The 23,694-nt window shown below is 34.2% G+C and overlaps 2 protein-coding genes and 2 long non-coding RNA genes across 4 annotated transcripts; all 4 read left to right on the top strand.

Moving 5' to 3' along the window:
- The first annotated feature begins 3,820 nt into the window (after positions 1 to 3,820).
- Positions 3,821 to 6,670, top strand: LOC150032724 (uncharacterized). Its single transcript, XR_016524374.1, has 2 exons — positions 3,821 to 4,322; positions 4,382 to 6,670. It is a non-coding gene; the product is annotated as an uncharacterized LOC150032724 (long non-coding RNA).
- Positions 6,671 to 9,578: 2,908 nt separating this feature from the next.
- Positions 9,579 to 14,340, top strand: LOC120089912 (Pentatricopeptide repeat (PPR) superfamily protein). The gene is made up of 13 exons (XM_039047353.2): positions 9,579 to 9,774; positions 9,867 to 10,005; positions 10,092 to 10,254; positions 10,328 to 10,393; positions 10,501 to 10,598; positions 10,791 to 10,908; positions 10,994 to 11,203; positions 11,534 to 11,610; positions 12,583 to 12,676; positions 12,987 to 13,052; positions 13,136 to 13,213; positions 13,353 to 13,454; positions 13,927 to 14,340. The coding sequence occupies exons 1-13, from the start codon at positions 9,750 to 9,752 to the stop codon at positions 14,014 to 14,016; spliced, it is 1,326 nt and encodes a 441-aa protein (XP_038903281.1). The 5' UTR covers positions 9,579 to 9,749; the 3' UTR covers positions 14,017 to 14,340.
- Positions 14,341 to 20,404: 6,064 nt separating this feature from the next.
- LOC150032723 (uncharacterized) lies at positions 20,405 to 22,192 on the top strand. Its single transcript, XR_016524692.1, has 2 exons — positions 20,405 to 20,911; positions 21,946 to 22,192. It is a non-coding gene; the product is annotated as an uncharacterized LOC150032723 (long non-coding RNA).
- A 606-nt stretch (positions 22,193 to 22,798) lies between these two features.
- On the top strand, positions 22,799 to 23,443 carry LOC150032722 (uncharacterized). The gene has a single exon (XM_090307001.1). It carries the CDS (start codon positions 22,799 to 22,801, stop codon positions 23,441 to 23,443), a length of 645 nt encoding a protein of 214 aa, XP_090163127.1.
- The last annotated feature ends 251 nt before the right edge of the window (positions 23,444 to 23,694 follow it).

Here is a 23,694-nt window from a genome sequence, read left to right as displayed (position 1 = left end):
TTTCCGTCAACTTAAATACTCCTTCCTCTTATGGACAATTATTTTATAAATTTAATCTTTTGATTAAATTCATTTTAATCCTGTTAAATCAAATTTAAAATATTAACTTATTCCTTATCCCATTAGAAATAACATAAGTCTAGGTTGATCAATTTTAAACTATTTAAAACTAATTTGGACCTATGTTTGCATGCAACTCTTGATTATAGATTTTAATCTATCTCATTAAAACTATAACACTTATATTTTAATGCTTTATTAAAGCCTATAAAATTTGTATCTAATGACAATGATTAAATACAACAATTATATTTATCTAAGTAATGTCATGCTCAATGCAAATTCTATTTTCATTTGATAAATATAACACTTATATAAATCATACATGAAAGACAAGCATTCACATACATTCACTATTTATTATAACAATTTTAATATATAGCATGATGCATGGACATGCTTAGTGTAATCATACATCATTATAACATAACACTTATATCATGATGCTTGAGCATGCTAATTTAATCATGCATCCATAATAAAATATAACACTTATAAGTAATTATGATGCATGTACATATTTATTCTAAGGTGAGTATTTTTGAATTTATATGACATACAATATGTAATATGAATTCAAATATTAATTTAAACATACATCTAATGCATAACTAAATTAATTTAAACAACAAAATATTGGATCGATTTTGACACTTTAATGCAAAATTAATTGATTAAATTAAAATAACTATTATATTAGTTTAATTAATTAATACTAATTAAATATATAAAACAAATCAGATTAAAAACTCCAACGTTGTAGCCTCCTCGCGTTTGCTGCCGCCATGACTCCGTCAAAGTTTGAAGCGTTGCAACGCTACGGATCCGATGCGTTGCGCCTTGCCTTTCAGCTTTGCAATGTTGTGATAGCAGCATCATGATGCTATATGGCAGAATGCTTCTATTCTACTTGTTTTCGTCTTCGAACTTGCCTCGAATATCTCTGATTCTTCCGATCTCTTCAGCAACCATTTCTCTTTCGATCAACATGGATTTACAGACTCGAAGCAAGAATATACTATATCATTGATAAACCAACAATTTGATATGCCATTTTATTTTTTGTTAAATTAAATGGAACAACATAAATTTGTGTAATAAAGTGAAATTTCTGTGGTTGAGTGTGATTTTGTTTTTGTTATTATCTATTTCAGTTTTTTTTTTTTTTTTTTTTTTTTTTTTTGTACTTGTATATATTTTAGTCCTTCAAATTTTCAACTTTAAAAAATAGGCTTACGAAATTTTAAGACTTAAATAGAATATAAGATAAATTTATGCTATGTTTGGTTCATGCCTTGAGAAATGGCTGCTTTAGAAAACAAAGCCATTCCAGAATAAACACATTGAACAAACAACATTGCAATGTAGGGCTTGTGGACCTCAATGGCCTCTACATAACCAACAAAGCTTTTCATGTTAATTTTTTTCCAAAGTTTCTTTATCCAACACTTTTGTAGTTCAAAATATAAGAAGGGTGACTGAGGAATTTATAGGGAAAAAAATGAAATAAAATTGTCTCTGTTTGGTTATTTTCAACACCATACTTTTTTGGGTCTTCATTCCACTCATTTATGCACTACATAATTGTTGGTGAACTGTTTGTTTGCAAAGTACTTTTTCATCTCTCTTATACTTTGATTCCCTTTTGCATGAAGTCCCATCCTTGTTCCAAATCAATAGTGTATTAAGTTCTGCAGATTAAGACAATAAAACTCACAATCAGATTATGAGCAATAAACAACAAAAATTTCATATACCCAATTCGAAATTGAAATTCAAGCTTCAAAGTAACAACTTATCATTAACATTAGTGAACCATAAATTTCAATCTCACTCCCCCGACTAATTCATAGCTAAAGCGACCCACTCAATAATAACTGATTTACACCACTCCGAAACAATCCCAAAGAAGCACAGTGGAACAAAAATACATTACTACGATTCAGAAATTTGCAAAGAGCAATCAAATTAACAACGAAATTGCCAACATAGCATAAATGTAATAAAGTGTTAGATAATTAAAAGTTTAAGATTTAATTACTCATTTACCTCCACTATTCAATCTTGTTCTTATAGAGAACAACTCTTCTAATAAAAAAAAAATAACACTTAGAAATTGAAAGTATAAGTTCTAATATAACTAATTGTCTAAATCATACAGGTTCAACTTATCACATATATTATTAAGAATGGATAAAGCGTGGATTAAGATTAGGAACAAGTTATCAACTGAGTATCCTTAAAGGCCAGCTTTGCTAGATTGGAGGAATTGGAAGAAAGAAGGCAAACTGAGATGGATGATATGAAAGTTATGATCTTACAGCTCATAAAATCACAAAGAGATAAACCAAATTAGGTATGAGCTCTTCACATTTCGTAGTAAACTAATTAGAAGACTCTGTATGTTGTTATTCTACAACTATGATAACAACATAAATGTATAGTTATGTAAAGTTTAGTTAGTGTATGGTATATTGAGTTTGTTAATGTACTTAAATTGGTAAATATATAGTTATGTTTAAGTTTAATTTGAGTTTGAGATTAATTTTGAGATGGGTATATGCTATATTGAGTTTAAGGTTAAAGTAAGTGGGTGGGTGTGGGTGGCAAAGGGGGGTGGAAGGGGAGTTTGGATAAAGTTAATTTATATGTTAATGTTCTTATGTTGGGTTTAAAATTGGTATAGGGATAAATGTATAATTATATTTAAGTTTAAGTTGGGTTTTAAGTTGTATATTGAGTTTGAGATTGAAATATGTAAATGTGAGTTGGTTTGTTTCAATTCGTTAATGTTCTTAGTTGAATTTTAAGTTTTGTATTCATTTTGAGATTGATATATAGTATATTTAACAATATAATTATTTAAATTTGTATTTTGTAGGTATCTCGAGATTGATGTTAAGATGCATCTCCCAACTAGCTAAGTTAGGCTGTAGAATTACTTTATGGATATTATATAATGTTATTTTTGGGTTAAGAATTTGTGGATATTATGTAATCTTTAAGACAAATCTTATTAGTAGTTTGATAAATTTGTAAGATTCAAACATGTTTTGTGGATATTATTTAATGTTGTAGACATCTAATTAATTTTATCAGTTTTTATTTCAATTTATTTGATATTTGTAAGATTTAAACATGTATGACATTTATATATATATATATATATAGTATTTAGTAAATAAAGAAAAAAGATATTTCCGATGCCTAAATATATCATCCCGATGTTAGAGGTGTAAGGAAAAAGTGTAATTTCATGATTTTTTTTCTTTACCTTTTCTCTGACGCTAAAATAGGTCACTGTCGACAAATGTAATACTAAAAATAAGTCAAGATAATCTTTTCCGATAGTTAGATTGTAGATTGAGCGTCGGGATAAGTAACCATCTCCCGGCGTTAAAAGAAATCGTCATTAGAAGTTTAGTTATTCTGATGGTAAAAAAATCATTTTTACCGTTGGGAGAAATAGCTTTCGTTAACAGTTTCATTTAGCGGCTGAAATTTGATATCCTTATTTTGTTGTGAGATCTTTTTTCCGACAACGAGGGTTTTTTGGGTTGGAGAAGGTTTTCTTGACGAGGCTGTCCCGACAAAACTACCAACAATTGAAATGTTGTCAGGAAAGGTTTTCTCGACGGGTTTTTGACTTTTGCCAACAGTCTTCTTCGTTGGCAAAAGTCAAACTTATTGTAGTGAAAATAGAAAACAACATAATAATATTTATTGAATTAACATCTATAACTTTTTATTGATTGCCAATTAATACTATAAGTTTTAAGACATAAAATCCAACATTCATACATGTAAAGAAAAAAAATAAAAGAATATTTCTTTTCCTCCTCCTCTTCGACCGTCAGACCCCTTCTAATTTCTCATCTGTTCGCGCCGTTAAGCCCACGCCAGGTCACGTGAAGACTTGCTGGAGGTGACGTCGCCTGCAGACCACATTCGCCTGGTCGTTCAAGTCGCGCCCTAGCCAGTCATCCACGTTGCGCCACTTCTAGCTACGTTCGCCAGCCGCCCGCGGTCTCAGCCACCATCCGCGTCACTTTCCCCTCTTTCTCGCGCGCTCTGCTGCCACCCGATTTCTTCGCCCAGTCGTTCGTTCGTTCGGCTTCAGCCGCGCAAGCCTCTTCTGGCATTCGCCGGCCTAGCCCAACCATCCGTTTGCCAGACTGACACGGACAATCCCTTATATCGCTAGTTTGTTGTCAGATCCTATCGATTGTTGCCATTTAGGGTAAGATTTTGGGCATTTTTAAGTTTGTTGTCAGATCCTATCGATTGTTGCCATTTAGGGTAAGATTTTGGGCATTTTTAGGTCTGTCCTTGATTGATACTCTGTTGTCCAATGAATTTTTGGCCTACACCTTATTACTGTATTGCTAGATTCGGGTTTTGGAGATCATGGGTCCACTGTCCAGCAATATTAAGGATCAAATATTGGCAGTTTTGGTAAATATTTATGATTATTGATTTTTGTATGCTATAGGGTTTGACACCTAAATTTTGTGTGTAGTTTTTCGGTCTCTGATTTGGGAGTGTTGAGGTGGAGTTTGATCCAAGTATATTTTAATTCCATAAGAGGGTTGGGTTACTAATTATTTGGGGCTTAAGTTGAGAGGTAAACGATCTATTACCAATTCGCTCTCGAACTCAAGTTGGTGTTAAGTATATGAATGTACTTTGTTTGGTGGTTTGAATTGTTATGATTTGTTGCGTTGGACTGTTGAGAGTTTTATAGGGGTCTATGTTTATGCTACGAAAAATATGATATTATGCGAATGTTGATATATTTGATTGATGGATGGACTAATGAGACTGTTCTGGAAACTCTTAAGCATGTTTTAAGATTATAATTCCATGTTTATGATTATATTAGACTGATAGTAATTGTTAGTGTTCTTATCGGGCTATGTACATCGCATGTTGTGAGTCTTCGAGTTCACATCTTATGTCTATGTTTCAGTATTCCTTTAGGATCACCACTTATGCTTAAGACCGTGTCCCTCCAGTGTCACTACTTATGAAAGCGTGCCTTCGGGTTCACATCTTATGCTTATGCCTATGCCTATGCCTACAATGCATAATGTGCACTTGAGTTTCGATAAGAAGGCGAACAGTTCACTTAGTGGGCCCAATAGTGAGTCACTTATTAGGTATTTTTATATTCATTCTTTTCTTTTCCTGTTTTCTAGGTAAAGGTAAAGATAGATCGACGAATGACCAGAGCAATTCATAATAGAGCCATTGGGACTTGGCATCGCTTCCGCACTTTTTATTTTTATTTTTTTATTTAACATGATTTGGTTTAGGAGTTTAATATTTAAAACTGTTGGTTACTTCCTTTATTCCTTTATTTATTTACTTAATTTATTCTAAATTAGGGTCAAGGGTACCCCAATAGTTTTTTTTTTATGATTTTATTCTTTTAGAGATTTATTTAATGGAGGAAAAATTTTATTTCTTTTAATTAATATTTTCCTTTGAGAAATATATTATCAAGCCTATGCATGCATGTAGTGGTATCCTAGCAGTATAATAGAAATTCGGGTCGTTATAAAAAATCAATTGACTAAATAACCAAACTGAGCACAAACAATATGGTATTAATAATAGAATATTGCAGGTTTTGAATTTCAAATTTTTGAATCAAACCCTTAATTTCCCTCTGAAGAAATTAGATTCCCTACCATCGTGATGGACAAGAAGAAGAATAAACTACTGCAGAATAGCACTGTTGTCAATGTCAATCACATATCAAATAGGAGAGAAGAAAACTTGTAGAAATACAAGCTATTGCAGCCTTTTACTTAGAATTATGAGAGTTGATGAGCAAAACATGCATTGATATTGCTAAGAATTCATGTGGAATAATGAACTTGCATTGATCAGTACTAAAAATCCCCACTAACCTTATATCATGCGGTATCTTGCGTCAAAATGTCTATTTTGTAGTTGTTGCAGGGCACATGCATTGATCCCAAACCATCGTAAAGTTTATCGCATATGTTGATCTTAATGAAGATAAGTTGGTCGCATGAAATGCCGCAACTACAAAGTGATAGCCATGATAAAAGGTATGATCGCAAAGAGTAGGTGAGATGTGTTGGTCCTACAGAAGAAGCAAGTATGAACGCATACCTTGGGAATATCAAAGAGATAAGATCATGATGACATTTCACCTACTGAGTCAGAAATGGCAGTGATTTAGAGCGGGATTATTAAAGTTGTCGGTGTTTGAGCTCTATAAATAGAGTCTTGAAGCCCAAATTCAAGCATCCAGGACTTCTGCCTTGAGTAGATTCTTGTGATCACAGATGAGAGCATGAGCAAGAAAGTCTTTGAGAGTTCTTCACTTCCACAACCTCACTCGATTGATGACTGAAGCTTCTCTGAAGATAGATCTCGAGAGGGACTACTCCAGCGTCCATCCATTGCACCACCGATAGCCTAGATATACATATGATGGAAGCAAGAGATTGCCTACATCTAGCCATCCATCTCTCTTCTCACTTCTGTATTGTATTATATTTTGGCTTAAGACATTAATACATTTTACAATCATTGCATCTTTTTAATTCCTTCAACATCATTTTCATCATCTTCTTCTATTTTATCATCTTTTTCTTTCACCATAATTAGTTAAGTGTAGATTGCAAGGATTATCGCATACTCAATCATGCGACATATAGATATGACGCATGTAGCAAACCACTGAGAGGTATGCGTTGTGCAAGTATAGTGAGTCAATTCTATTTGCTTAGTGTGAGGCCATCACAATGCTTGTCTATGAGCGGAGTAGCTATAACCAACTATCCAAGAGGGTAAATAGTGAAACTAACTAAGCAAAGTAAGCAGCGTTCCTAGAGATAGGAATAACCTCATGCTTAACGCAACCATGCGTTATAGAGATATAAAGCATGTGGCTGACCACCAAGAGGTGTGTGATGCGTTAGTGTAGCGAGCTGGGATTACCCTTGCGACCAAACTTAAAGACTTGGTAATATCTCCTCCACAACTCTACTTTTCCATGCATCTCATTACGCGTTAACAGTTGCTGCATCTCTACCAATTCTCATAGTCAAACTTCAATTGTTCAATTTGTTTAACTAGGAGTAGGAGTAGCACATAATTAATCAGCTTCTTTCTTTTTATTTTTTCCGCCACAAATACATTACTTTACAATCATCTTTTAGTTACAAGTCCTCGTGTTTGACCTCGGATCATCTCGAGAAACTTATGATCTCGTTATATTTGGCGAGAGAGCAAGAAAACTTGTGACAGGAATGCATGATCATCGCATACACAATTAACGCATTCTGCATATTCGTCAGACCAACGCATGATCATCGCATGACCATCAATGTATATCGATTAATGCAAACAAATTATTTTTTCCAACAAAAACAATCAAATAAATGTACCAAAAGAAGACTCAACTCGAGCACATCCTTCTCCAGTCCGATACCTATGTAGGATCCATCGAAAAGCACACTCAAAACCTTTGGGTTTATGAGAACGATAAGACAGTCCATCGATCCGTCATTTATATGCCTAGTCTTTACAAAATCTTTGATGAAATTTTAGTCAATCTTGTAAATAATAAGCAGAAAGACCCTTCCATGGACTCTGTCAAAGTTGTGATTGATGTTGAACAGAACTATACCCATGTGTTCAACAATGGAGAGGGAAGCCACATCATTAAAAAAAAATATATATATATATATATTTAATTAATAACATTTTCCAAATCAGCAAGCCCAATCATCATTTAACGATTACATCATTTTTTTTCATTAGTCAACTAATAGTCTAAGAAGCCTCAAGGACCATTTATAACTATTTCTCAAATCTCGAGGACTAAAATGTTCGTTTTGAAACTTTGGGACCAAATAGACATTAACTTGCATTTTACCCTAATTTCTATGAAAAGATCACATTGTTGTGCATGTAGTATGATAGGCTTCTATCACTGATAAACTACATGCACCCTGATTGAACTCTATCATGATAGATGACTATCGTTGATAGACTTCAATCAAAATATATGTAATCTATCAGTAATAGAGCATTAGCGATAGATTTCTATCACCAAATAGAATCAACATGCAAATATAAGTAGTCAATTAAGTCTATTGGTGATTATCTTCTATCACTAAATTATTAGTGATAGAATCTTACCAACAATAAATTTCAATCATAATGCTAGACAATGATAGATATTCCTAACATTGACAAAAAAATTGTCATAGGCTTCAATCGGCAATAGATAAGAGTTAGTCAATCACTCATAGATTTTATTCACAATCTAAGTTTATTAGTGACAAATTCCTATCACTTATTGAAGTATATCAATGATAAGAGATAATAAAAGTAAAAACTCAATAAAAAACAAAAACACAATCTATAGACATAGGCTACAAGAAAAAACTACGAAGATCAAGGTTGTGAGCTAATAAAAATCTTGGTTGATGAAAAAAAACCTAGTGGATAAAAAATGGCTAAAAAATAGATAGCTCAATTGATAAAAGAGAAACTTAGTTGGTGAAACATTGGCTAAGAAAAGAAAAAAATAATAAATTACGAAGGCCACTGTTAGACTAAAACTGTGAACTAATAAGAAACTTAATTGATAAATAATTTCCAATCAAATAAAATATGCATTGAAAAAAATGGCGTATAAAAAGAATGAAGTCGAGGAATTTTTATACCTTTCACTTAGATATTGCTATCTTTACAAATAATTATAAATTTTGCTATTAATTTAGCTCATTTTGTCATATATGCAACAATCTTTTAATAATTTATATTGGTACCCATAAATGTTATTCAATGAGTTTATACCTAATAGTAATAATTAGAGGTATTTGTAGGTTGGGTTGAATTAGATTGAATACTTTTTAGACCTAACCCAATTGTTCGAATTATAAATTTCTTTAACTTAAATAATCCTTATTAGAAAATGAACTCAACCCAACTCAACCATAAATAAAATATTTGAGTTAGGTTTGTTTGGATTATTCAGATTATTTGATTAAATTTTTGTTTAAAAAATAAGTAAAATGTTAATCTATAGAAATTTGATTTAATTATTTTTATATATTAAATTAAGATTAACAACTCAATTTCAATTATATAATATAAATTTTCTTTTCAAAGTGCTAAAAAGCTTTTTTTTTATAAGTTGTTAGAGAATGAATTATTTAAAAAGTAATGTAATTATATAAAACAAAAATATATATATCCGCATATAATTGAATCCTAATTAAAAAAAAAAAAATATTTTAAAGTAAATAATAAGTTCGAATTATAAGTGAACCCTTGAACCAACCCAATCAAAAAAAAATTCATTTATTTAAATCCAACCCGATTAGATTGAATTGATCTGTTTTTTTTATCATTAAATTTTTTCAACACCCCTAATAATAACCATTCGAGATGGAATTCGAAAACCTGCATGTCCAATATATAGTCATATAATGCACTACACTCTGAAATGGCCCCAATGAATTGGGCTTTTGACTCTTCTTTAGCCCATCAAAAGTTCTATAAGCACAACAAATTTGGGCTAAGGCCCTAAACTGCCATCTTGCACCAAAAAAGGCCAACATCGTCGAAACGGGAGGGTTTTGGTGAGAAACCTCGCCGGAGAAACAGAGTTCTCTCCGTCCTTGATTTCAGTGTGAATGAAGCTCCTTCAATCCGTCGCCGGTTCTGCTCCTTCGCCATGAAATTCTTCAGTTCTCAATCTCAATCCACTGTCTTTAGCTTACACGTTTCTTTGTTCTTCCATTTCTGTTCAGGTCATAGCCGCTCGTTTGTCCGTCATCTTGGACAGCGTCGATCGTTTGCTGTTTCTACGGTAGAGTACAGTAAACGGAATTATGCCGATAATGTTTCCGAGTATAACACTGTAATTGACTCCATCACTTCCCAGAAAAGGTCTTCTTTCTTTGATTGATTGATTGTTTTTCTTTTTGTTCGTTTGTATTTAAAATGACGTGTTGTTCTATGTGTTTCTGGTTTAGGTACATCTTATTGAGGGATGTGTATGACGATATGATGCTGGATGGAGTGCAGCCTACAAGGGACGTTTTCCATTCACTCATATCTGGAACCATGAGAGGCGCTCGTTTCCAGGATGCGTTTTTCTTCAGGGATGAAATGAAGGCCATGGGGTTGATTCCTGATGTAGGTTCTTTTTGAATATGAATTGAGTCTTTTTTCTCTCTCTCGCTCATGTTTTTGCGTATATGTTTTGCAGGTTACTCTGTATAACATGCTGATCTCAATATGTGGTAGATGCAAAAACTCTGAAAAGGCTGTCCAGGTAGGTTTCTATATGTGTTTAAAATATAATTTTAGGTTGTTTTGGAAGTCTGAAGGAAAATACTGACCTCTGTTTTAATTTTCGACTATTCTCTATTTAAATTGAAGATCTTAGATGAGATGAGGAGATATGAAGTGAAGCCACATCCACAGACGTATATCTGCCTACTTAATGCTTGTGCAGCTGCTGGTAGATTAGATCGCGTGTATGCTACTTCTTTCACAACCTTCTTATCATTTAGCCTGCGAGCATTATAACCCTTTGTCTTTGATGATTTATCTGATGTATTAATGGATGCAAGTAAAATGTCACCATTAAATTAAGTCATTTTCTACTTGCTAATGCTTAATAGAGATTGGTCTAATAGTTGTCTGACATTTTTTCATCAACATATTAGGTATACGATTGTCAGAGATATGACTGCTGCAGGCCTTGGCTTAAACAAGTTCTGCTATTCTGGACTTATAACTGCATATATGAACAAGAAACCTGTGCCAGATGATTTTGCTACTAAAGTAAAAATCATCTCAGCTGTTCTTTATGTCCTTGTTAATGTTTGGTTGGTGATATATCAATACAATGCTACTTTTCTATGGTCAGGTGGTTGAATTTGTTCAACAGTCAAAGGAATGGTCAGCGGCTGATGCATCTAAGATAATGGCTGAAAATGTGATGATGGGTATTTCAGAAGAGGAATTGTACAATATTCCAACTGCGGAATATATTCATAGACATTCAGGATTTTTGAACAGAAATTTGACTGTTTATCATGTTGCTTTGCATGCTTGTGTGAATCTCAGGAATGTCGAGGTATGACTCATATTACACAATATATGGATTTAGGATAAATTTATTCAGATTAGGTTGTTTTTATTTCATTTGTGTTCAACTGCATATATGATAGGCTGAGCCATTCTGCTATTTTTAGGTTTTCTGATAATTAATAACATCATTTCTTACATAGTAGATGTCAACTATTCTCCATTCTCCTTCATAACTTAATTTCTATCATATATTTTCATTTTCATTTTTTTTTTAAAAAAAAGGCTCTATCGGGTACTGTGTGTAAACTTCCTCGTATCAAACATTTTTGTTTCTTATCAATTTTCTTCTTCTTCGTTCTTCCTATAATCAAAGTAGGTGATGGAGACCATAATGGACATGTTAAAGAAGGATGGAAAAACTCTCGATCTCTACATAATAATGCAAGTCATGAGGTAAAGGGTTCGGTCCAAAAATTAAATTCTGTTGCCGATGAATCCATGCATTTTATATTAAATGTCAAAGCATTGATCAATTGGATTTTGACTATTGCACTGATTGCATGAGAATCACTCACAGTTACCCCAGTTATGGGAATTCAGCAATTGTCTGATTGAGTTGGTTTTGTTTAGCTGTTCTTTAGATTGCTTCTTGTTTTGATGAGAATGACTGGGGCCATAAATTTTAATGATCACACTGTTAGATTATTCTAACTATAAATTTTGCGTAGATCTAATGGAACTCTTCTGAGTTGGCCTTATTTGTGCGTTTGTCTGCCATTTATTAAGCTTGATCTAATGTGGTTGCAAGTTGAGTGCTTTTTTTTTTTCCTTTGATTATACCAGTCTCCAGTGATGGGAGCTTGCCTTGGCTTGATTATGTTATCGTAACGGTTCATGTGATCATTCAATTTCTGTTTCTAACATGCTTTGCTTAGTGGCTTTTGTATTGGTGCCTTTTGTATCTTCATATCCTTGTCATGTAGCTTGAATGAATGTGGCGATGATTGTATGTATATCAGCAGTATGCAAAAGTTGCAGTCGTCTTGTTTCATTATTTTTTACATTTCATTTGTAGGATTTTTTGGTTATTAGATTTTTTACCCACTCAGTAATTTTCTTTCTTCTTTCATTGAAATTACAATATAACCCACGTGTATTGCAAGGGCTGCTATTACAAATTCTCGTCTAATTATATGTGTGGAGTTAGAGGCTTAGATCCTTGTCCTTTTAAGTGTTTCTAAACACTTTTTTTTTTTTTTCACTTATCAACACTTATTTAAACACTTAGAAAGTCAATCCAAATGCATACTAACTTATAAAAACTGATTTTTTGGGACATAGGAAGGATGAGCAAAGTCATCTATACTATACTAGGATCTTTAATTTTATTAGTCATTCCATGTTTTGACAACTAACTTCTCACAGGTGTTACCTACATTCTGGAGATATTGATCGTGGTCACGAAACTTTTAAGGAGCACTTGAATTCTGGGGGTCCTTTAGCAATGGAACTCTTTGCAGTGAGTTTGACCCAACTATGTTTCTGCTTTTACAACATTGAAAAAATTACTCCATATAAGCTGTTCTTATCCAAAAACGAAAAAAAACAGGTCTATTATCCTTGTTATCTACTCTTTTTCTGTTTAAGTGTCTTTGGATATTCCTGAAAATCCCAAGAGACAGAGTTTAACTTTTTCAATAGGTCTATTTCATCTCCCTTGCGAATGAGATTGCTGTAGTATAGACACCTCAAATGAACGATATGAGAGTTTTTACTTGTAGGCATTGAAGATAATTGAATATTTAGCTATTGTTTTCATTTGGCTGTAGACTCTTGTTGAGGGAGCCATGGTTGGTTATACACCAAAGGGAATGCAATTGGCTCAAGAAACACTGGTAACTTCCAAGTTCTACTAAAATTACAATTCAATATTGAATTGATCTTAGTAATGTGATGTTGATTTTAATGCTTATTGCAGGTAAACATGAACTCCAGGGGCTTTTTCTTGAACCCCAAATTGGGGAGTGTGCTCCTCCTTGCAGCAGCGGGTGAGAAGGTAAGTTGATGGTTTATTACATTTTAGTTCACAAGAGACCCTTGTGGGTAGCAATTAGCTACTCAAAATTCTTAGACATACTACTTTGGGGCTCATATGGTTCAAAAAACGAGTTTAATTTTTTCATATTCCCATGCAGACTGGTGGATATACAACTGCCAATTACATATGGGACCTCTTGCAAGCGCGAAAGATATCTCCTTCATTCCCAGCTGTGGAAGCATATTACAACGGATTGAAGGTGATTCTCTTGCCCTGAACTTTAATCCTTTTGTTACGATATTTGTAATCCTTGGTGTTGATCTTTGATAATTCATACATTCAACTTCCTTCTACTAGTAGTTGGGGTCTTGGTCGAGTTGAGATTTGTCAGAGGAGTCCAAGAACTCACTGCATTCATTTCTCTGATATATTTTGGTTTTCTTTTGAAGACATCTTATTCTCGTGTATTCATGCAGCTTACTAAATGCTTTGGTGGTTAGAAGTAAAACTAAAAAGAACTATAACTGTATACCTGGAAGACTACGAAAGAATGTTTTTTTTTTCTTTTTGAAACCACTATGAAAGAATGTATTTCCATTGTACATAATGTATTGATTATTGAAAGTGTAATTCCAGCATTTGATTTTAGATGATTTGCTAGTTTAAATCACATCTAAAGTCCAGGTTTCGCATCGTTTGATAATGATCTTGTTTTAAATTTCAAATTGCAGGAACGTGAGATTCCTGAAGATGATCCTAGGCTTTTATTTGTTTCTCAAATCTACTACAAACTTCGTGGTAGCAGAGCTGGCCGATCATAATCGAAATCAAAGAATCTAGGCCGCAGTTGCCATAGGTTTTTGGTTGCTGGGACGAAGCTTTCCCAGTATCAATACTGGGGAGCTTTGCAGTAAAAACTCCATAGCCATTTTGGGAAGGGGTTTTGCTGTGGCCTTACATGCAACGAATTGTAAGATGAAAGAGCGGTATGTCAAAAAGATTTATGTATTTTACTGGTTTCCAATACAATCATGCTGTTAGGATTAGATAGATTGTGTTTAAACATTTGAAATTGCCACAATTCTTTCAAAATAATATCTAACCGTCTCTAGGTCCCCTAAGCCTTGAGAATTATGCATTTTGCATACTGAAAGCGTAGAATACAAGTTTTGAGTAATTGTTTAATACTAGTAATTACATTTGAAGAACTTATAAGGTTGGATTGCAAAAGTAGTATTTATAAAAAAGTTCAATTAATTTTAAATGTAAGCACACCAGTGTGAATTTGTAAATATAACCAATAAAACCAAAACAAAAAATTCCTGGCTAAACCCTCACACAGAGGACAAAAAAGTAAAATTGAAAATAATGGTAGTTTCTCTCTTGATGATGTTTTTTCAACTTTCAATCCTACCCGACGATTTTATGGGAAATGGTCAGAAATAACATTTTTAAGTTTTTACATTACAAAATTAGTATTCTTTTTTAAAACTCGTTTAAATAGTTTTTTTTTAGTTCATCTTGATCGAGATTTAGTTAAAAAATATATTTTTTCACTTATTGATTATTGTGGGCTTCTTGTCACATCTTGTTGGATTATATATCGATTTTATGTAAAATTTTCAAATCTTACACCCTAAGAAGCATAAATACTTCATGTGAGGTAAAGAATCCGTATCAGACATGTATCGTACTTCTAAATACTTTTTAGATCTGTATCTTGACGTATCTATTTCTATGCATACATTTTTTTTTAAAAAAAAGATAAACAACTTATCTAATCTTTCTCAATCTAAAATTAGACAACCTATTTTAAAAGCTCACTACTCATATCCAAAACTAATCACTACTCATGTCCAAAACTAAAAAGACAAAAATAAATAAATAAATAAATCAAACTATAGAATCATCTAATCTTCATCTTTACAAGTCCTCCACAAAGTCTACCAAAATATAAACAGGAAGTTCTTCATTTATCTTTATATTTCTCCCTCTATTTTTTTTTTTTTTTTGGTAATATGAGTCACTTTTTTGTTTCATTTTATTAACTATTGTTCTATTTCATTTTATTAACTATTGTACTTCAACATCTTAGATGTAGTTTTTTTGTATTGTATTTTAGTGTTTTTATTATATTTTGTGCTATTGTTATTAACTTGTATGCTAAATTTATCTATATCCTAGATTTTTTTAAGAAAAAAAAATGTATCTTCAACGTATCAGTATTCTCGTTTTTTAGAAATATATATATTAAAAAAATATAAAAAATGATGTATTCGTATCTTAGTTGTTTAGAAATTGACGAATCGTTGTATCTAATCGTATCCGTATCGTGTAACCGTATCTGTGTGTGCTTCATTGCTTACACCAAATCTTATATCTTTTCAAATTTTCCCCAAATTACCAAATATTATATCAAATTATTACGTAATTTTTCAAATCTTCAGCATAGTTTTTTATTCGCATGAAGTTTCTGGAAAAATGTGTTTCACAAAGTTGAACTTGCGTTGATGTAGATTTGATGTGGATGTGGATGTGGTTGGATGTCTAGTACTTGATTCTCTCTTAGTTGAATGTGTATGCACTTGAGGAAGCGGAGTTTATGATATACTTGGGGTTGAAGTAAATGTTTGTATTTACAAAGGGCTTTTGTCTTCAAGTATGGTAAGTTTCGGGAGTTAGGGTTTGGGCTTGGTATTTGGGCTAAGTTAAGCCTATTTTTGAACACAATTGGATTTTAGCCCAAATCATAATATCAAATTAGACCAAATTAATTTTATTCAATCTAATGGCATGTGGCGTTATCAGAATTTGCCAATTTATGTCTTCAATTTCAATTTAGGACACATGCCAACTTTTAATTAGTCCCAATTTAATTATTTGCAATTTCGTCATTAATTTGGTAAATGATGTGACAATTTGTGATTGATCCAAAATTTTTCACTTTTCGAGATTTATGCACATATATGGGTGGGTCAATCTCGAAAAAGATAGAGTTGAAACCAAAATAGAAGTTGTTCTTAAGTTTGACTCTACTTGATGTGTTAATCAAACTATGAATTTAGTACATAAGTTTGATTAAATTTTGTGGTAAATTTTGGAATATAGCCAAATTTTAATTTGAGATGAATTTGGGGTTTTATCCCATTTACAAAGCCTATTTAATTTTGGGATAAAATTTGAATTATGCCCAAATTTGAATTGTCATATAAATTTGAGATTTTATCTCCAATTTAATTTGACTTGAGTATAAAAGTCCGTGTAGTTTCAAATTTGGATAAAATTTGGAATATGTCTAAAATTTAATTTAAGATAAGGATAAATATTTGAAGTTAGGATGAATTTTAAAATATGACCAAATTTGAATGGAGTTTAGATACATTTGGATAGCTCTAACATTTGATTTTGAACTAGTCCACCAAATGCTTTTGAAATAAATTCCTCGACTTAATCCGGTTCAATTTTGGATTTAGAACCATATCCTGGAATTAAATTCCCAAATCCAATTTTGAATTCAGAGATTGAACTCCAATTGAAATTTAAATAAATTTTTTTTTTTTGTAATCTAATTTAAATTTATCTTAAATTAAGATATTTTCTTCAATTAGAATACAAAATCTTTATAATTTGAATGAACTTCACCCTATAAATTTGCCAAATCATGTTTAGAATTTAATTAGAAACGTACATGCGAAAGACAGATGATTCTTTGTACTCTTTAATCTACATAAGAGTTCTCGTTCATCTTCCTCGTTAAAGCCTTCACACCCCTTTTTTCTTTTACTACAATATTTGGAATTTGGCATCTCCTTTTTTTCTTCTCTTCCATCTCTTTCCATTTTTTTTTCTTTCGTTTTTTTAAATTTTTTTCCTTTTATATTGTTTTTTTCCCCCTTTTCTTTTTATCCTTTTTTTCACACTTAAACCTCCTTTCTTATTATTTACTTCTCACTCCTTTTTTAAGCTTGGAGGATTCCTTTATCAAGTTTACTAACGTGCTTCCATGTTTTTTTTTTTTTTTTTTTTAAGAATTGAAACTATTGGTAACTTGCATTAGAAGGATTAACATTTTTTTTTGTCGACTTCCACATATTTTGTGGAGGTGGTTTTCTTTTCTTTTTTAATTTTTTTTGTTTGCAGAAACAAATGAACTAGAAGGTGGTTCAGTGTTTCAATTTTAGTGTTCCTTCTACAAGCATGATCTCAGTCCGCGATGTTTCTTCTACAAGCATGATCTCAGTCCGTAACTTGAAGATTTCGTCAGTTTTGGCTTAAGCCTTTGACTTGAGCATTCCGTCGGTTTCAAGCTCAGTGCTCTATCGGCTTTGATCTCAACATTCCATTAGCTTCGATCTTAGTGCACGACCTGAGGATTTCGTCGGATTTTGGCTTGAGTCCTTGACTTGAGCATTTCGTCAATTTCAAGCTCAGTGCTCTACTAGCTTTGATCTCAACATTTGGTTGGCTTCGATTTTAGTGTTCGATATGAAGATTTCGTTGTGGTTTGAATCCTTAACTTGAGCATTCCATCAGTTTCAAGCTCAGTGCTCTATCGACTTTGTTCTCTGCATTTCGTTGGCTTCGATCTTAATGCGTGACCTGATGATTTTGTTAGATTTTGGCTTGTGTCCTTGACTTGAGCATTTCGTCGGTTTCAAGCTTAGTACTTTATTGGCTTTGATCTCAGTGTTCCGTTGGCTTCGATCATAGTGCACAACTTGAGGATTCCGTCGGATTTTGGCTTGAGTCCTTGACCTGAACGTTCCATCGGTTTCAAGCTCAGTGCTCTAACAGCTTTGATCTCAACGTTCTGTTGGCCTCGATCTTAGTGCATGATCTGAGGATTCCGTTGGATTTGACTTGAGTCCTTGACTTGAGCATTCTGTCGATTTCAAGCTCAGTGTTCTACCGACTTTGATCTCAGCATTCCATTGGCTTTAATCTTAGTGCACGACTTGAGGATTCTGTCGGTGTTGGGCCTGCTTCTGTGAACTGATGAAATCAACCCAGATGATGAAAATATATGTGAGGCCTTTTCTTTTGCTAATCCAAACGTGAGCCCAGTTCTTTTGCCCAAAAAATTCTTTGGTTGGTAGTAAACTTGGCTATTATGAGCCTACAATTTTCTAGTTGATGCCTTACATGTGGTTAGTACCACTGCTCTTTGTCTGATGGGAAAATGAAAGAAACAGTTTCTTTCTGATGGGTGATTAATGCAGAATTAATTTTTCTTTCTCTCTCTTTTGCTCTCTGATTCTCTCGTTCTCTACCTTCTGAGTTCTTTCACTTTCTTCTAACCCTAATGTCTTATTGTTTGATCTGTGCGATTGTTTTGAGTATACGATGGAAGAGTCATGCAATCATGTAGACGATGGTATAAGGAAAAGGTGAACGAACATGCAATCGTGTAGACGATGGAAGAAGGAAAAGGTAAACAATTAATCACTCTTGTAGACGATGAGAAGAAAATGGTAAACGATCATTCAATCTTGTAGACGATGAGAAGAAGAGGAAGAACAACGATATACGTGGTTCGACTATTGAAGCCTACGTTCACGGGAAGGAGAGACTTTTATTAAGAGCTAAGTCACAGATTCTTTTTCTTTTACAGACTTTTCAAGTTCTTCTTGAAGCTATGTATGTTATTGTATTTAAAAATTTGTAAATGATGAGTATTTATACTAATTTCCGATACAAGTAGTTATAATAACTAACTGTAAAAGTTAAAGAAATATGAAATAGATCTTGAATGTTGAATGTATGAGCTTATAATCTTCAAATCTCTACCTTAAGCTCAACATGTAAGCTCTTCTCCTTCTAGATTTAACATGTCTTCACCCATTTTCAGGAAGCTGAAACTCGATCTGACCAAGACAATTAGCAAGCTTGAGTTTACTCACAGGTTTGGTAAGCATGTCGGTTGCGTTCTCGGTGGTATGAACTTTTAGCACCTCGACTTCTCATTTCTCTATTATGATATCTATGTGTTTGGTCCTTGAATGATATTGAGGGTTTTTGGAAAGGTGAATGGCACTTTGGTTATCACAGTAGATTTTAACTACTGTTTGATTAATACCAAAGTCCTTCATCAATCCTTTTAACCACGGTGCTTCCTTTATTGCTTCTGATAAAGCCATGTACTCTGCTTCTGTGGTTGACAATGCTGTGATTGACTGTAAATTTGCTTTCCAACACAACAAATTAGGGCCAAATAAGAATAGATAACCTGTTAGAGGTCTTGTTTGTCTTGGTCACCTGCAAAATCTGAAGCAACATATCCATATAGCTTTAAATTTGATTCATTAGTACTTTGATATGTTAATTTCGACTATTTAAACCAAATTAGATATCTTAAAATCCATTTTGTTGCTTCCCAATATCTTTTTCTAGGGTTAGACATGTATCTACTGACTAAACTAGTGTTGTATAATAGGTCTGGTCTAGTAGATATCATTAAGTATATTATACTCCTTACTGCTTGATTATAAGGAATTGATTGCATTTGAGTCAAATGTTCTATGTCTGTTTCTTTTGGTGAGTTTTCAGAGGAAAGCTTAAAATGAGTAGCAATAGGTATGGTGACTGGTTTTGCATTTGTCATATTAAATCTGTTGATTACTTTTTCACAATAGCTTAGTTGACTAATGGTTAGGGTTGAGGAAGTTCTTTCCCTTTGAATTTCTATCCCAAGGATCTTTCTAGACTGACCAAAGTCCTTCATGTTAAACTCTTTCTTCAAAAATCTCTTAAAGAAAGAGTTTGACATGAGTTAAATCCTCCTTACATTTTTCTACTAGTAATATATCATCAACATAGAGTAGTAAATAGACTTTATCCTTATAGGTAGTAGAATTAATATAAGAACAAATATCATAGGAACTTCTCTGAAATCCAATACTCTCTATGTAGTCATTAAACCTTCTGTACCATCATCTAGGGGATTGTTTTAGACCATATATTGACTTATTTAGGAGACAGTATAGGTCTTCCTTTCCTTCACCCCTCACATTTTTTTAGTAATAATGTAATTTCAGTAACTTTATTATTTGGAATTTTAGTAATTGTTATTAGTTGGAGGGCATTGTTGAAATTTTGGACTTCAAGTGTAAGTGCAGGAATTTAATTGTTGGCATGAAATTATTTAGTTTGAAATTCAATTTGAAAATTAATGGTAGGAATTAATTTTCTTTTGAAACGGAAAGAATATTAATAGTATAAAGTGGAATAAGAAAAGGAATTAAATATAATTATACTTATTTCCTTTTTTAGTTTTTTTTTTATTATTATTTTTAAAAACCCACATTTCCCTTTCTTCTTCACGCATCCGCCGGCGCCCCCCTTCAATTTCTTCTTCCTTACCGAGCCCTACTTCCAGCCGCACACTTGCACCGCGTCGCTCCGTCGCCGTCAGCCGTGAAGCTGTTCGCCCATGCCACCGCACCGTGCCAAATCGAAAGGAGTTCTACCACTTGCCGTTTGTCTGCCCGCGTTCACGCCGCCCGGATCTGTTTTCGGTCTCCCAGCCAGCCGTTCCGCCGCTTGCCATCCACCGCTGACAGCCAAGCCGCCCGTCCCATCATCCAGCCCGAACCGTCCAGCCTAGGTTCGCTTCACCTCACCGTTAGATCTGTGTTGTCACGCCAGATCCGCTGGCTAGCCGTCAGATTTCTTTTGTCGCCGCCATCGTTGGTTGTGCCAGAATCTTAGAGTCTTTGGGTAAGATAAATTTTTTAGAATCTTCTTTGGGGATTTTAGATTACCCGGTTGATTTTGGCTAAAGTTGTGAATGACTATCATGTTTGAGCCATATATTTGAGTGTTGGAAGAGTTTCAAGGTTGAAAGCGAATTATGCGGCGTTGCAAAAGTTGTTTCAGGTTGGTCAATCAAAATTTTGGTTGTGGATTTGATCTTGGACCAAGCAACAACTTTGATAAGTTAAATTAGGGTTCGTTGGATTAAATATGGTATGTTTTGATTTGGCTCCAAAGATTGAATTCTAGTGTTCGTGTTTTGTGCTAGGGGAATTGATTCGAGAGTTACTTTGATGGAGATTAATTGCTTAGGTTAGTTTTGGATTTAACTTTGAGGTGAGTAATCTTACTACTGGAACATCCCACGGGCCAGACATTAGATGTATGCTAGCATGATGAATGTATGTTATGGCAGAATGTTAGCATGATAGACTGATAGTATAATATGATCAAAGTATGTTCTGGTACGAGATCTGAATTATTTATTTACACACATAGACACTTGAATGCTAGTATGAGATGATATGTGCTTCCGTATGGTTGTATTTGATATGATAATGTTGAGGTATACATGTATGTTGTAAAACCATGATGTTGAGGTTTATATGTATGTCATAAATTCGTACAGTGATGATTATGATGTTGAGACTGTGCAAATGTCCTTACTGATTAGTTAGATGGCCATTAGATTTTGTGTTTCCTTCGGGATTCACCAATTTGTGTTTCCTTCGGGATTCACCAGTTTGTGTTTCCTTCGGGATTCACCAGTTTGTGTCTCCTTCGGGATTCACCAGAGGTAGTGGGCATACTTAACTTCAGTAGGATAGGACTCAGTTTTCTTCTTGTTTCATGTGGATATGTGTCCCATGAGGACTAGAGCAGTTTATATGTTTCACCAGAGGTGGGTATCTAGAGGACATAGATGCCCAGCCTGACCCTAGTAGTGGGGTTACTTACTGAGTATTTTATACTCATTCTTTCTCATGTTGTTGTTTCAGGTAAGGGTAGAGATGCACCAGCGATGGACAAGAAGAATTCGTGATCGAGCCACTGGGACTAGTTTTTACGCTTCCGCATCATGAGATTTAGAGTTATTTTCATGTTTCTCTTAACTTTTAGTTTTGATGTTTAAAACTTACTTTTAAGAATTGCTTTTCAGACTTATTTATTATCCTTTATGATTTATGGGTACCCTACTATTATTTTAGTATTTGAATTTAATGAAAGTCTTTTGAACTTACCTTATTTAATTAGCATTTATTTCTCCATAACCGAGTGTCGTTTTGAGTTCCATGCATGCATGTATTTAGTAACGGCCTAACTTAAGTCCTAGGGGGTCAGGTCGTTACTGTTGGTATCAGAGCCCATGTTTTGGGTTCTGTAGACTAACTTACTACGTAAGTCTAAATAGTCCTTGTGCCCCAGTAACGAATCCCTCGTCATCGCTAGGTACGTTATACTAATGAAAGTTTCAATGCATATATGAGAATAGTGATGTAGTGTTTTAAATGCATGATGTCTGAGAAAGACCTAGAAATAGCTAGTTAACATATGAATTTATGATAGGACATGACACCTAAACCTAGAATAAGAAAGATAGTTAGAGAAGAAATGCAAGCAGAGAGAGCTGAGAGTAGCCAGACTGTTTCGGCAGCTCCAAATCTGCCAATGACCCAAATTGATGAAAAGACGATGGAAGCTAGAATTAGTGAAGCTGTTGCATCCTCTTTAATGGGAAAACTGCAGGAGCTGATTCGTAGCACGATGGCAAGACAGACTGCCTAGACCCAGGCTCAGGAAGAACCAGTGCCACCCAAGCCATTACAACAGACCCGACCGCAGGATAGAGACATGCATGGCCTGTCTCTTGAGGCTAAACATCTGAGGGATTTCCGGAAGTATGACCCTCGCCCCTTTGATGGATTGTTGGGGGACCCCACCAAACTAGAAATGTGGATGTCATCTATTGAGACAATATTCCGTTTTATGAGGTGCCCGAAAGAGCACAAGCTTCAATGCACAGTCTTCATGTTGACTGGTAACGCGAAAATCTGGTGGCATTCAGCAGAAAAGATGATTGATACTGGTGTTGAACTTGCAACCTGGGAGCAGTTCAAGGAGCGCTTTTATGAGAAGTACTTTTTGACCAACACCCGATATAAAAAACAGGCAGAATTCTTGAACTTGAGGCAGGAAGTTATGTCAGTGGAGGAATACGAGCAAGAATTCGGTAAGCTGTCTCGCTTTTCTCCTGAACTAGTAGCCATCGAGGCAACGAGGATAGAGAGATTCATCCAGGGCCTGAGGAGCAGACTGCGAGGGATGGTGCATGCCTTGGATCTCAAGATGTATGTTGTGGCACTACGGGCTGCTGTGAGGATTGATACTGACTCCCAGGTGGGAGAGGAATACAGGAGGTCACTCGGGATTAGGACCTCCGCAGGTCAGAAAAAGAAGGTTGAACATAGGGCTTCTGAGCATCAGCAGGGGAGCTAGAACACAATGAATACTCCGTCAGTGGGGACAGCAGGGTTCCCAAGTTGTGACTGGCAGGGAGGATAGGCCGATATGTACCACTTGTGGTTAGCGACATTGAGGAGTTGTCGAGCTGGCTCTAGGATCTATTTTCGATTTGGCCAGAAGGGGCATATGTCAGATAGATGCCCGAGGAGGAACGCGCCTCAACACAGGAGCCAGCCGTAAGTTCGTTTCAGGGAGGCCTGAGTCATTAGCAACAACAGGGTAGG

The sequence above is a fragment of the Benincasa hispida genome, chromosome 11 (genome assembly GCF_027475165.1).
Source record: "Benincasa hispida cultivar pf3 chromosome 11, pf3_genome.v1.1, whole genome shotgun sequence".
NCBI classification, from domain to species: Eukaryota; Viridiplantae; Streptophyta; class Magnoliopsida; order Cucurbitales; family Cucurbitaceae; genus Benincasa; species Benincasa hispida.
The sequence above is the reverse complement of the archived record's forward strand: the minus strand, read 5'-3'. Positions and strand labels throughout refer to the sequence as shown.

Excerpts from the sequence above, each read along its gene's own strand:
- LOC120089912 (XM_039047353.2), top strand. The coding sequence starts at position 9,750 with ATGAAGCTCCTTCAATCCGTCGCCG. Across the intron at positions 10,255-10,327 it reads CCATGGGGTTGATTCCTGAT|GTTACTCTGTATAACATGCT; the intron begins GTAGGTTCTTTT and ends TATGTTTTGCAG. Across the intron at positions 10,909-10,993 it reads CAGATGATTTTGCTACTAAA|GTGGTTGAATTTGTTCAACA; the intron begins GTAAAAATCATC and ends TTCTATGGTCAG.
- LOC150032722 (XM_090307001.1), top strand. The coding sequence starts at position 22,799 with ATGCATGGCCTGTCTCTTGAGGCTAAACATCTGAGGGATTTCCGGAAG.